Genomic DNA, 15533 nt, shown 5'->3' with positions numbered 1-15533 from the left:
ATAAAATACTAGCAACCCGAATCCAACAATACATTTAAAAAAATCATTCCGGGCGCCTGGGTGGCTCAGTCAGTTGTGTCAGACTTCGTCTCAGGTCATGATCACACAGCCCATGAGTTTGAGTCCTGTGTTGGGCTCTGTGCTGACAGCTTAGAGCCTGGAGCCTGCTTCAGATTCTGTGTCTCCCTCTCTCTCTCTCTCTCTGCCCCTCCCCCACTCTCTCTCTCTCTCTCTGTCTCCCAAAAATAAATAAACATTAAAAAAAAATTTTTTTAAATCATTTATCACAATCAAGTGGGACTTATTCCTGGGTTGAAAGGGTGTTTCAATATTTGCAAATCAATTAATGTGATATATCACATAAATAAAAGAGAGGGTAAGAACCATATAATCACTTCAAAAGATGTAAACAAAACATTTGACAAAGTACAACATCCATTCATGATAAAAATCCTCAACAAAGTAGGTTTAGAGGGAACATATCTCACCATAATAAAGGTCATATATGGAAAACCCACAGCTAATATCATCCTAAATGGGGAAGAGTTGAGAGCTCTTCCTCTCGAGACAGGAACAAAACAGGAATGTCCACTCTCATCACTTTATTCAACATAGTACTGGAAGTCCTAGCCACAGCAGTCAGACAACAAAAAGAAATAAAAGATATCCAGATCACCAAGGAAGAAGTAGAAATTTCACTATTTGCAGATGACATGATACTATATATTTAGAAAACTCAAAGGACCTCACCAAAAAACTGCTAGAACTGATAAGTGAATTCAATAAAGTTGCAGGATACAATACCAACATATAAAATCCATTGCATTTCTATTTACCAGTAATGAAGCAGCAGAAAGAGAAATTAAGGAATCAATCTCATTGTACCAAAAACAATAAGATACCTAGGAATAAACCTACCAAAGAGATGAAGACCTGTATGTACTCAGAAAACTATAAAACACTGATGAAAGAAATGAAGATGACACAAAGTAATGGAAAGATGTTCTATGTTCATGGATTGGAAGAACAAATATTGTTAAAATGTCTATACTACCCAAAGCAATCTACACACTTAATACAATCCATATCAAAATACCAACAGCATTTTTCACAGAACTAGAACAAAGAATATTAAAATTTGTATAGAACCACAAAATATCCCAATAGTCAAAGCAATCTTGAAAAGCAAAGCTGGGGGGCGCCTGGGTGGCGCAGTCGGTTAAGCGTCCGACTTCAGCTAGGTCACGATCTCGTGGTCCGTGAGTTCGAGCCCCGCGTCGGGCTCTGGGCTGATGGCTCAGAGCCTGGAGCCTGTTTCCGATTCTGTGTCTCCCTCTCTCTCTGCCCCTCCCCCGTTCATGCTCTGTCTCTCTCTGTCCCAAAAATAAATAAAAACGTTGAAAAGAAAAAAAAAAAAAAAAGAAAAGCAAAGCTGGAGGCATCCCAAATCTGTACTTCAAGTTATATTACAAAGCTTGATTACAAAGTAATCAAGACAGTATGGTACTGGCACAAAACAAGACACATAGATCAATGGAACAGAATAGAAAACCCAGAAATGAACTGGCAGTTGTATGGTTAATTAATCTTTGACAAAGCAGGAAAGAATATCCAATAGGAAAAAGACTGTCTTTTCAACAAATGGTGTTAGGAAAACTGCACAGCAACATACAAAAGAATGAAATTGGACTTTCTTACACTAAACACAAAAATAAATTCAAAATGGATTAAAGACCTAAATGTGAGACCTGAAACCATACAAATCCTAGAAGAGAATAGAGGCAATAAATTCTTTGACATCAGCCATAGCAACTTCTTTCTAGGTATATCTCCTGAGAGAAGGGAAACAAAAGCAATAATAAACTATTGGGACTACATCAAAATTAAAAGGTCTGCACAATCAACAAAACTAGAGGGCAACCTACAGAATGGGAGAAGATATTTGGAAATGATATTTGATGAAGGGTTAATATCCAAAATATAAAGAAACTCTACAACTCAACACCCCAAACCAAACAATCCAAGTTACAAAAAATGGGCAGAAGACATGAATAGACATTTTTCCAAAGAAAACAGACAGATGGCCAACAGACACATGAAACGATGTTCGGCATCACTTATCATCAGGGAAATGGCAAATCAAAACTACAATAAGATATCACTTCACACCCGTCAGAATGGCTAAAATCAACAACACAAGAAACAACAGATATTAGCAAGGATGTGGAGAAAGGAGAATGCTCTTGCACTGTCGGTGGGAATACAAACTGGTGCAGCCACTCTGGAAAACAGTATGAAGGTCTTCAAAAAGTTAAAAAAATAGAACTACCATACAATCCAGAAATTGCAATAGTAGGTATTTACCCAAAGAATACAAAAATACTTCAAAGTAATTCAAAGGAATATATGCACCCCAGTGTTTAAAGTAGCATCATCTACAATACCCAAATTATGGAAACAGCCCAAGTGTCCATTGACTGATCAGTGGATAAAGAAAAAGTGGTGTGTGTGTGTGTGTGTGTGTGTGTGTGTGTGTGTGTGATGGAATATTACTCAGCCATAAAAAAGGAATGAAATCTTACCATTTGCAGTGACTTGGGATGGAGCTAAAGAGTATAATACTAAACAAAATTAAGTCAGATAAAGACAAATACCATATGATTTCACTCATATGTGAAATTTAAGAAACAAACAAAGAGGAAGAAAAGAGCAAACCAAGAAACAGACTCTTAACTATAGAGAGCAAACTGATGGTTACCAGATGGGTGAAATAGGTGATGGGGATTAAAAAGTGCGCTTGTGACGAGCACCGGGTGATGCATGGAAGTGTTGAATCATCATATTGTACACCTAAAACTAATGTAACACTGTATGTTAACCAACTGGAATTAAAATAAAACCTTAGAAAAATAAAATGAAAGATTGAAAGTATGTGTGTTGGCATGTATGTATATGTATGTCTTCATACATCATGCACATACACATGCAGATCATTATTTGTTGAGTACTTTCTATGATGCATGAATCCAGGCAGAAGAAATAAAAGCAGCTTGACTATGATGGATAGAAAAGTGTGTTATGGGTAAGGGCCTGGTTTCCTGGGACTCAGAGTTTTTGAAGAAAGTGGACACCAATTCCCAAGCCAAGCTGATGGAGTCTGATGGGGTATACAGGTGCAGCCAGTAGGAGGGTTCACAGAAGTAGGGAATAAAGGACAGGGCCCTGAGAAGAAATGACCAGCATGTTCCCATGTCACCTTGGACCTGGAAACTATTATTCCTTGTTCAAAACCAAACTCAAATGTCACCTCCAAGCCTTTCCTTTCCTAGATATAGGAAAACTTGGATTCAAATGCAATAAAGCAGATAATTTTAAAAGCAATCATTAACCCTAGAATTACAAAGAAGTTGCATGAAGAAAGGTAATCATAGAGCATCACTTGGCTTAGTTGTGTACAGTATTTACATAGTCACAAAAAGGAAAACACAGAATATTAATTTTGAGGAAAAAGAAAAAAAGAAAGGAGAGATAATTACCTATGGAGGTTGAAGTAGAGGAAGTAGAGTATTAAGTGAACTACAAGTCTTATCTACCATAACAGGAAAACAGTACATAATGTCTAAAATTGATAAATCAAAAGGTATTATTTAAAAATACAGAGAGAAGAAATAGTTAAGAGATGACAGTATGATTAGAAGAGTGGAGAAATGACAAGAACTACATTTTGTATAAAATTTGCTATGTTTGGGCTTATATTTACATATAATATCATGGCATTTTTTAAATGTTTTTTTTAAGAAGTCTTTCCTGGGGCACCTGGGTGGCTCAGTCAGTTAAGCGTCCGACTTCATCTTGGCTCATGATTTTGCAGTCTGTGAGTTCAAGCCCCACATCAGGCTCTGTGCTGACAGCTCAGAGCCTGGAGGCTGCTTCAGATTCTGTGTTTCCCTCTATCTCTGCCCTTTCCCCACTCATGCGCTCGCTCTCTCTCTCTCTCTCTCTCTCTCTCTCAAAAATAAACATTTAAAATATTTTAAAACGAAGCCTTACCTGAGCCTTCCCATCCTCCCACATTGAGCCCCCTCTCCAATAACAGTTCATACCAGATGCCACATGTCTGCCTCCCTTCCCAGACTGGAAGGACTCTCTTATTCATTTCTGTATGTCAGAGTCACACCCAGTGACTTCTCTTAGCACCTGTGCTTAGCACCTGTGAGGAGGAATGGATGAATACAGTTACTGTTGGGACAGATTAGCTGAATGATTGCAATCTTAAGTCTTTTAAGAATAGGAACCACATAACAACAATGGTGATGTTAATAATGTTAATAATTATTATTGGATAGCTGGAAACCCCAGTAGCACCATCCCCTATAACCTGGATTTTACCAAACCCTGATGTTTCATTTATTCCATGACATGCCTACTGGACTTGTCCCTTATATCCCACCCCCAAAACTAGCCCTCTACAAGACCCTCCTCATGTCATGCTTAAGTGACTGACTGACTGACTGACTGACTGACTGACTTACTAGTCTTCCTGTGCCTCAGTCTGTCTCCACTCTACCTCAGCCTTCCTCCCACCCCCAAATATTCCTGCATCAGGGATACTCTAGAATTCCCAGTACTCCATTCTTGTCACATTCTCCTTCAAGAGCTGCAATGACACCTTACCTCTGGAGTCCAAAGTTCTCCTGATCTTTCTGCCCCTCCAGAACCTGGCTTGCTGGCCCATCCAACATTACCTCCCACACCTCCCCGGAGCTCACCACCCTGCAGGTCAAGCGAGTCTCATTACCACATCACAGTCAGCCCTCCTTCCCACCTCTTATTCCACCAGACTTCTTTTCACCCAAAAAACAAGAGCATCCCCATTGCCTGGGAATATAATTCTACTCTTGAGATACCTATGATTAATCTTCCTGTATTTAATCAGTAACTTGCTGCAATCTGTCTTACTTTTCTCCTGTGGAAAAACCTCAGGTTTTCCTTCATAATAAAATCGACATTCCTGAATAGAATATGCCTTTATAAATAGCATCGTTATCTCTTTTATAAATAAATATAACTTTCACTTTTGACAGATTAATAAGATGAACCTTATGTAAACTGATATTTTAAAAGAAGTACAGACAACTTTAAATACTACTGTGCTTTTAATTTCAAAAATTCTTTTTCCTGTTGTCCTGCAATCTTCAATATGTCTTAATTTCTCACTAAATGATTATTTTCTCCTTTTCTTTAACTCAGTCAGACCATTTAGAGAATTCATTTGATGAAGTATTGAGGAGTCTAATTGTTTAATGGGCAGAAATTAGTCCCTGCAAAGAGTACTTTAAAAACTGGCAAATACCAGGCATAATTACAAATTCTTTAGAAGAATCTATTTCTGTACAATAGGTTAATTGGTTATAAGTAGACAGCACCGGCCACAATTTAAACCCGGCTTCCAATTTCATCCATGATTTTTTTTAACAAATATAAGTGGCTAATTATGATCAAATTAGTCCCCTTGAAGGAACAATTGGCTACTTATCCCTGATTTTCAAGATTTAAGTGGTCTAACGCACCTGCAATTAGCTTCCCACTAGCATACTGCCTACAGATCCAGAGTTATTTCCCAAAGTTGTCAAAATCTTGCCTTGTAATGAGAACTCTACAGTCAGATGACCAATGTATAGTTTAGATTACGATGACTTCTTTGGAAGAATCAATGCAATTTTTAAGAAAACTGAAGCCAAAATAGAGATTTGCTTAAGGGGGAAAGTTGTTTTGGGGCAAGTTGATCCAGATAATTGCCTCCACTCTCTGGACTACCCACATATAGATGGCTTGTTCACCTATGTGATTATTGAAAAGTACTTACCCTTCTTTCCTTTATTTTAGTGGTGCAATCTATGTATAGACTTGGTAGCATTTACCAGTGAAATATTCAAGGGAGCAGTTTTCCAGTCATTGGATGGAATTGTTGTCTCTGCTAACTGTAAGCTACGGAAGATCTTTACTTTAAAATGCAAGCCTCAAGACACTGTTGATAAAGACGGTATGTTCAAATTGCTACCAAGATTTTTAAATTCTCCAATGTGTTTTTAAAAATTAGACACACCTTTGGATAGTATGAGTACATGGAAATGGTTTTTCTGTGTTATTGTGGAATAAAAACTTAACATGAGATCTGTCCTCTTCACAAATTTTTAGGTGTATAACATGTTATTGTTGACTACAGGTGCAATGCTGTATAGCAGATCTCTAGAGTGTATTCATCTTGACCAAAACCCATCGATTAGTAACTCCCATTTCCCCCCTCCTCAACTGCTGGTAACCACCATTCTACTCTGATTCCATGAATTTAATTATTTTAGTTGCCTTATATAAGTAAAATCATAACAGTATTTGTCTCTCTATAGTTGGCTTATTTCACTTAGCCTAAGACCTCATGATTCATCCATGTTGTAGCATATGTCATTCTTTACTCTGAATCACGTGTTTAAATATAGCTGGATGTCACAAAGATATCTTTTTTATTTTTGTGGTTATTTTTCTTGTTTGTTTATGATAGCACTTACCATGCGAATCCGTCGAGGTTCTTAGTTGCAAGCGATGGAGTCCTGTCTAGGTAGTTGAAACAGAAAAAAGAATTTATTTAAGGAAATTAGCCAGTTCATAGAATCTCAAGGATGTCCAGAAAATCAGGCTTAGAGGCTACAGCCAAAAACAAACGCAGCTCCCACCACAGGACTGCTCCAAGGAAGACCCCCCAATAGCTACTGCAACTGGGCAAAGACTGTAGGTCTGACTGTACTGTCTGACTTGTAGAGGCTAGGTCACATGCTGCAAGGGAGGCTAACAATGCAAATGTCTGATTTCCAACTAAGGAGATAGGACTCATTGATGCAGTAAAATCACCAAATTAACAAGGGTGTTCAAAAGATGTCAACATTCAAAAAGCTCTGCTATTGTCCAACGTATACTATCTCATTATTCTGTGGTTATTTCATGAACTCATTTGGGAGAAATTACATTTATATATTAATTTTCCAATAATCATGTTAAAATAGAAAAATGATTGAGTTATTCCTCATATTATTTGTAGAAAGATTGGAAATATACACATTGATTATTCATTATATGATTAATAAATATATTCTGCAGATAACTGAACTGTCCAGAATTTATAAGATGGCACAAACTCTCCTAAGATAGTCTTAAACAACTGAAAGTATTGAGAGAATACTGATGCTTCCTTTTGATTTTTGTCTGGGATTATTTTTAACAAAATCAATTTTTCTAGAAGCCCAGGAAACAGAGCAGCACATAAGATGGCAAAGGTGATTTCTTAGAAGTTTGTATAAAGTAGACTTTAGACTTGCTCTGTCTGGATGAGTGTCTGAGAAATCCTTGTGTGGTTCACTCTGTGGAACAAGAAACTGTGCCTATAAATTTCATTTGATAACAAAACACAGCAGTGCATTAACAGCTCCCAGAGAGATTACAAGGCAGGAAGTCCAGCCACTCATCTTATGTACCATTTAAAGGCTATACAAGAGGGGCACCTGGGTGGCTCAGTCAGTTAAGCATCCAACTTCGGCTCAGGTCATGATCTCATGGTTCATGAGTTTGAGCCCCGCATCAGGCTCTGTGCTGACAGCTCAGAGCCTGAAGCCTGCTTCAGAATCTGTGACCTCCTCTCTCTCTGTCTCCTCCCCAGCTCATGCTGTCTCTCAAAAAATAAACGTTAAAAATTTTTTTTTTAAAAAGGCTATACAAGAAAGCAAAAGACTTCATTTTTTAAAAAAATAGCACCCAGCTAATAAGAAACCTCAAAATTTATAGAAATGTATGTGCATTCTACATCAGATCATAGGAGGTAAATCATAACCTGATTAATATTTTTAAATAAATGTAAGGAAAAGAGTAAATCAAAATATGGCATATTAAATACATGTTTTTATCTCTGATCCTTCCTCAAACCCCACTAAAATTATAGTACTAAAAATGGCAATAAACCCACCAGGATGAAAATTATGGAAGAGTAGCTAACAACAGACAAAGTGTGTTCATAAATTTTGTAAGATTGAGGAATGACAACTGACTTAGAAGAGCAGAAGAAGCTGAAACTAGTGGGTTTACAGAGAGATTCACCAATGAGATTCATAATGTAGAAGCTCAGAGGGGCTCAAGAACTGGCAGCCCCCTACCAAAGGCAGGAAGTAAAAGAGAGTGTGGCTAAAAACAAGGAAATTGGCTAAAATTCCATATGGACTGCTAACAGATCCCAGATTCCCTTTCTAACTCCAAATAAGCAAACAATAGGATATTTCTTCTCTGGAGAAACTGATCCAGAGAACTTTTCAACTCAGGTACATTGGATACATGTTAGATAGACACAAGAACTAACAGAAAGAAGGAAATAGATAAAGTAGGAAATCGATACATACTTTTCTCAAAGTTAAGAAAACACTGCATCTATAAAATAGGAGTTATTTGTTCTTGTTGTATTTTATTGAAGTTTATTATCTTATAAGCCTTTAATATAATTTAAAAACATTTATAAATCATAAGTGTGCAGCTTTATGAATTACCACAAAGTGAACACATTTCTGTAACCATCATCCAGATCAAGAAATAGAATACTACAAACATCCTAGAATCCCTGCTCATAATCCCCTCCCAGTCATGTCCCTCTCTCTTTTGAGAGGTCACACTCTCCTGACTTCTAACAATTTAAATTAATTTTACCTATTTTTGAAGTTTATTTAAGTGGAATCATATAGTATATATTCTTTCCAAATATACATTCTTTAACATGTATTTTAATGTGTTTGTGTAAAATGTGTTTGTGAGATTCACCTATATTGCTAATTTAATTACTGTACATAGTATGGCATCGTGTGAATGTACCACAATTTATTTGTCCATATTAGGCATTTTGAATAGTGCTGCTAGAATCATTCTACATTTCTCTTGGAGCTTCTAGATAGGCATTTCTTTAGATATTTGTCAAGAAGATAAATGAACACATACTTTGGCATTCTTAATTTCAGTTATTATATTTTTTGTTTCTAGAATTTCCATTAGATTTTTTTATAGTTTCCATTCCTTAGCTGAAATTCTCCATCTCATTATTTAATTTCTCAAATATATTAAGCAAAGTTATTTTAAAAGGCATGGCTCACAATTCCAATGTCTGTCTGTCCTGTGGGTCTGTTTTTGTTGTCTGTTTTTCTCTTGTTCTTGTATCCTAATATGTCTAGTAAGTTTTGAGTGTATACTGGACATTTTGACACAGAAACTATATAGCTATTTTGAGATTGTATTGTATTGTCTTTCTTCAGAGATTTAGAATAAAAAAAATTTTTTTAAGAAGCCCGAAAGACTGAAAATAAGATCCAAATATTAAGAATATTAGAAGTTAGTCCAAGAGACCCATCAACAGAATGATAGGATTCTAAGTGAGAGACTAGAGGAAACAGGAGGGATGATATATAGGAAGATTTCCCAAAATTAAAGGTCAGGTGTTTTCAGATTGACATAGCTCATCAAAAACAGAAAAAGAAAAAAAAGAAGAAAAGAGTCACCATTGTGTAATTTCAGAATAGGAGGGAAAAAAAGAAAAGATTATTAAAGCTTCCAGAATTTTTTTTAAATTGAAGTTGCATGCAAAGGAGTAGGAATAAGAATGATGTCTGACTTCATACAACAACATTAGATGGTAGAAGACCTTGAAACCATACCTTCAAAATATAAGGAAAAATTACTTTCAACTTAGAATTTTACACCCATCCAGTCTAACAATTAATTGAGTGCAAAATAAAGGTGTTTGCTGACATGCAAGGTCTCAAAATTTTATATTTATTTAAATCCTTTGTCAGAAAAGATCTGGAAGATATTCTCCATAAAATATAAGGAGTAGATCAAGAAAAAGGAGTATGTGGGATCCAAGAAACAAGATTTCAGAGAAAAGCAAAGAGAATTTTCAGAATTGTGGTTAAAGGAATTCAAAGGATGACATTTGTTCAGCACATCTAGAAAACAGTCCAGATTTCAGCAGGAAAATGGAGGCTTTCAAGAGGAAAGTCTCTAGGAAAAGAATATATCTGATACAATATGATGTGTTTGAACATGGAAAGTAAAGTTGATTTGATTTTATAGTGCTAATAGGGAGTTTGGGAAGAATTAATGTGGGGTGTGTACAAAAATCTATCACAAAATAAAACAGTGATCAACCCTAAGGAAAACAAAAAGTTGTACAAGAAAAGAAACGTAATCATAGCATATTACATGGCTTAAATGTGTACAGCTGTTTAAAAAAAAAACATTTTAGGGGCGCCTGGGTGGCGCAGTCGGTTAAGCGTCCGACTTCAGCCAGGTCACGATCTCGCGGTCCGTGAGTTCGAGCCCCGCGTCGGGCTCTGGGCTGACGGCTCAGAGCCTGGAGCCTGTTTCCGATTCTGTGTCTCCCTCTCTCTCTGCCCCTCCCCCGTTCATGCTCTGTCTCTCTCTGTCCCAAAAATAAATAAACGTTGAAAAAAAAAAATTAAAAAAAAATAAAAAAAACATTTTATTTTTAAGGGCAGTTTTAGGTTCATAGCAAAATTGAATGCAAATTGCAAAGAATTTCTACGTCCTCGTTACCCCCGCATATGCACAGTCTCCACGGCTATAGCCACTCATACCAGAGTGGTACATTTGCCAAAATTAATGAACTTACATAAACACTTTATTATCACCCAAAGTACATAGTTTACATTAGCATTCCCTCTTAGTGGTGTATACTCAGTGGGTTTTGACAAATGAATAATAACATGTATCTAACAATATACTATCATACAGAATAGTTTCACTGCCCTTGTCTTCTAGGTTCTACCCATTCATTCCTCCCTCCCTATTAATTCCTGGCAACCATTGGTCTTTTTATTGTCTTCATAGTTTTGCCTTCACCAGAATGTTACATAGTTGGAATCACGCAACATATAGCCTTTTTGGACTGATTTCTTTCACTTAGTAATATGCCTTTTAACCTCCAGGGGTGCCTCGGTGGCTCAATCAGTTGAGCATCTGACTTTGGCTCAGGTTATAATCTTGCAGTTTGTGGATTCAAGCCCACATCAAGCTCTCTGCTGTCAGCGCAGAGCCTGCTTCGTATCCCCTGTCTTCCTCTCTCTCTCTGCCCCTCCCCCGTTCCTGCTCGTTCATTCTCTCTTTCTCAAAAATAAACATTTTTTTTAAAAAGTTCCTCCATGTCTTTTCATGGGTTGATAGTTCATATCATTTTGATGCTGAATAATATTCTCTTGTCTGTATTACCAGTTTGTTTTTCCATTAACCTACCGAAGGACATCTTGGTTGCTTCCAAAATTTGGCAATTATTAATGAAGCTGCTATATTCTTGTGCAAGTTTTTGTATGAACATAAATTTTCAACCCATTTGGGTAAATATCAAGGAGGATGACTGCCAGTTCATAGGGTAAGAGTAAGTTTAGTTTTTAAGAAACTGTCAAACTGACTTCCAAAGTGGCTATACCATTTTGTATTCCCACCAGGAATGAATAAGAGTAACTCTTGCCTTGCCTGCATTTGGTGTTGTCCACCTTTTAGATTTTTGCCTTAAAAATAGTTGCCTATTGGCACAATTTTTGTACATAATCTTAATAATGTACCATACTAAATAATAAGTTATCCAAAAATTATGAAAAATCCTATTTGAAAGATGTGGGGAGGGAAGGAAGGTGGTATGGTAGTTTAACAGTGCTAAATCTTTTTTTTTTCCAAAATAGGAAGTCAGAGATATTATCTAAAGCATAAGTGCAGAAATGCCAATATGAGGCTACTGTTTATAAACAAATAAGTACCAGAAGATAGAAGCTATTGCTGAGGCTTCAGAATAGTTGCCTCTGCATTGCGAGCCTGGGGGGATGAGTGAGGGGGGAGGGCAGCAGTCAGGGAATGACTTTGTCTCATAATCTTGTAGTACCATTTGTATTTTTGAACAATATACACATATTTTGTTTTATAATCAGTTTTTAAAATGAATGGGTAATCTGTAAAAAATTCCAAGAACAAACATTGGCATGATTTCTTTTAGTTTTTCAGAAGGACTGAAAAAAAGCCTTATGAATGTGGCATCTCAGATTGCCTCAAATGTTCCAAATAGACTTGGGGAGGCATGCTGTGGTTCAGGGTGCTGTGGAATATAACCCCATATTCCTCACTTAGCTGCCAGGACTTAACCTTGTACAAGTGCTCACCCAATCTCTATGCTTCAGGTTCTGCATCAGTAAAGTGAGGATAATAATTGTTCCTTGGTTAAGCAAAATACTATTACATTCCCACTGAAAGCATAAGGTGTGTAAACCAAGTACATCTTGGAGAAGTTAAATTGGTATTGTAGAGGCCAAAGATACAGGTTAATGGTCCCACAGTCCATTGCTGTGATCATGTACCAACTTTGTGCTTTGTGTGAGTTCTGAACATCTCTGAGCATTGTTTCCTCATTAATTATTATGAGGTGGTTGTGAAGATCCAATAAAATATAAAAATGTATGTGACAAGATAAAAACTATGATTCATTGTGTAGATGCTAAACATTTATCTGCCTCCTGTAATCAGGCACTGGGTTGACACAGCCTCTGCCTTGAGGAGGTTGGGATCTCTCAGGAAGATTTACATGTACATGTAGATTGTTATACCTGGAAGAAACTTAACTAATGGGCTTAACAAGCAGTGGGAGGAGAGTCTGCAGCACTTACCTCTTATTTGAGAAAGCCACCTGGAGAGGCACTTTGATTTCACAGACCTACCAAGTTAAGAAAAAATTGACTGACATAAGGTTGCCAACTTTTGAATTTGCCAAATCAGAGCATTAAAACAAACAAAAAAAGAAAAACTACAATTATTCTGATCATTTCATTAATTGAAAAGACATTTAAACACACACACACACACACAAACACACATTAGGAAGGTGTTAATTTCAGAATAAAGGCTGACATTTTCACCACAGACCAGTGAAAATGACTTCATGGGTCAGTATCTATCCATAGAGCAGTGTTTGGTCTATACTCACCTAGAGAAATAAATTTCCAAAATATATCCTGAAGGAAAAATAATAATTTCCCAGGTAATGAAAATGGATAACAAGAAAAGAAAGCATTTCTAAAAGAGGAAAGAGTGTATGTGCATAAAGGCAGGGTATCATGAATATATCTGATGTGTTCAAGGAACAGGGAGTTCAGTATGGTACATGGCAGGGGTGGGAGTAATGATTTAATATAATATTCTATTACTAGGCTGCATGTTTTGTGTGACATAAAGAGGTAGAGCAAATTTCCTTCCCTGAAAGTTCACTGTGTAATTTTAGACACTAGAAACATAAACAGTACAAGAATACTTATGAAGACATTTGATAAAAGAGGAGAAAGGATAACAGTATGGGGCAAAATGAGTGTCCCTGACCAAGGAGGTTGGCAGCAGAAGTGATAGCAGTGATGATTATGGTGCTAATAGGAGCAGTAGGTGTTCTAAACACTTTATATATGAACTTAATTTAATGCTCATAACAACTCTATGAAGTGGATGTTACTATTATCCCCATTTCATAGATAGGGAAACTTAGGCACAGAGAAGTCAGATAATGTGCCCAGTGTCACACAACTGTTAAGTAGTAAAGGCAGGTTTTGAAGCCTGTCATTAGGACTCGAGTATATACTCCTAATTACTACAGTGTACTGCCCTTCTTGGGAGGGTGGGAGGGGAAATTTTAGAATTTCCCAGGCAAGGGGAGGGTGCCTGGGTGGCCCAGTCAGTTGAGCATCTGACTCTTGGTCTCCGCTCAGGTCTTGATCTCGGGTCATGAGTTCAGGCCCCACACTGGGCTGGAGCCTCCTTAAAAAAAAAAAAAAAAAAAAGGCAAGACATGTCATGGAATAAGAATGTCACGATTTGGTGACCGGCCATGTTAAACATGTCTGTATTCGATAAGTTATGGATGTCCCTTTGTCTTTCATACTGAAAGTAGTGGGAGGGTTGATTTTCTCCTTCAAAGACAGATCTGTTAGTCATAGTATTGAGACTTTTATCTTAGGAAACTCTTTTTCCTGTTTCTTACATTCCATTCTGAGATTTTATTTAAAGATATTGTATTAAATGTTACTTAAGCTCAGTACTTTGTTGTCCTTGGCTTATTTAAACTGCTGCATTTCATTCTAGAACCTCTTAAACTCACCCATGCTAGGCAATGTTGCCTGATTCCATTGCTGTTTTCTGTTTACACAGTGCAATATAATAGAAAGTGAATTGCTAGAACCCTAAAACAAGAAATTAACCAGTTTTTCACTTGCCCGGAGGAATGGCTTATGCTGAACAAGTAGTAAAGCATGCTGGTTCAAATGAATTTATGACTTTTATGGTTCCCAAGGGGACATGGACTGGCATTTTTAAGCATTTGCATGACTGAATTATTGATTAACTTGTATCATTCTGCATTAAAAAAAAAAAAAAAAAAATATATATATATATATATATATATATATATATATATATATATACACACACACATACACACATAGGTAAGAGAAGAACAAGAGGAGAGAAAAGAGAGAGGAAAGAACAAGTGATTATCCACTAGGCATGGACTTAGACTATGTCACTGATGACTTTATGGGTCTTCTGACACCCAGTTCAGTGTTCTTTCTAAAATATCACAGTGGAGCACCTGGGTGGCTCAGTTGCTTTAACCTCTGACTCTCAATTTTGGCTCAGGTCATGATCTCACAGTTTGTGAGATGAAGCCCTGCATGGGGCTCTGCACTGACAGCATGGAGCCTGCTTGTGATTCTCTCTCCCTTCTCTTTCTGCCTCTCCCTCACTTGTATGTGCTCACTCTCAAAATAAATAAATAAACTTAAAAAATAAAATAAGATATCAGCACTTGGGCATGTGTTCTGTGTTGAGAAATGCAAGAATAGAATAATTAAAAGTATAATTTCAGACTGAGAGCCCCTTGAGGGCATAGGTTAAGTCTCCATATTTTTATCTCTAGCACATGGCCTGGTGTTGGTAATCTGTCATACATGTCTGATGAATTAATGAAGTAAAGGTTGGCTAATTGTTTGTTCAATTATTCATTCAGTCACTGTCTCTATTCAATAAGCCTTTATTGAATGTCAAGCAATGTGAAGAAAATTATCCCTTCAAAGGCCAGAGAAAAAACTAGAAATACTGACATCTTGCCATAATGGACTCATTGAGCAGGGAAGGGCCTTAGAGATCATCTAATCCAATGTCTTAATTGCACAGAGGAGGAAAATAAGGTCCATGGAAATGAGGTATCTTGTGCTGAGGTCAGGAAGGTGGAACTCTAGGCCAGGCCTCTGACTGTTCCTTCCTCAACAGTATACAAGTTTGCCTTCCTCAGTAACTGGAATGGTTTAGTGTTTTTAATAATTAACACTGTTGAGAGTTTCTCTGCCTCTCTATCTCCAGGTCAGGTGAGTGCTCATCCTATCAGATTTCATCAGTTTAAGGCTGCATGC

General features: G+C 37.0%; 1 protein-coding gene across 9 annotated transcripts in view; it reads left to right on the top strand.

The window, feature by feature from the left end:
- The window catches only part of CFAP20DC (CFAP20 domain containing), a 233348-nt gene that overhangs the window by 102680 nt on the left and 115135 nt on the right, over window positions 1-15533 (top strand). For all 9 annotated transcript variants that reach the window (XM_030307134.1, XM_030307130.1, XM_030307129.1 and 6 more), the window contains exon 6: window positions 5887-6043. In XM_030307134.1, the coding sequence (XP_030162994.1) occupies window positions 5887-6043 (157 nt within the window). The remainder of the gene's footprint in view (window positions 1-5886; window positions 6044-15533) is intronic.

This window comes from Lynx canadensis, chromosome A2, assembly GCF_007474595.2.
Source record: "Lynx canadensis isolate LIC74 chromosome A2, mLynCan4.pri.v2, whole genome shotgun sequence".
Lineage (NCBI taxonomy): Eukaryota > Metazoa > Chordata > Mammalia > Carnivora > Felidae > Lynx > Lynx canadensis.
This window is presented reverse-complemented; position numbering and strand designations above follow the sequence as displayed.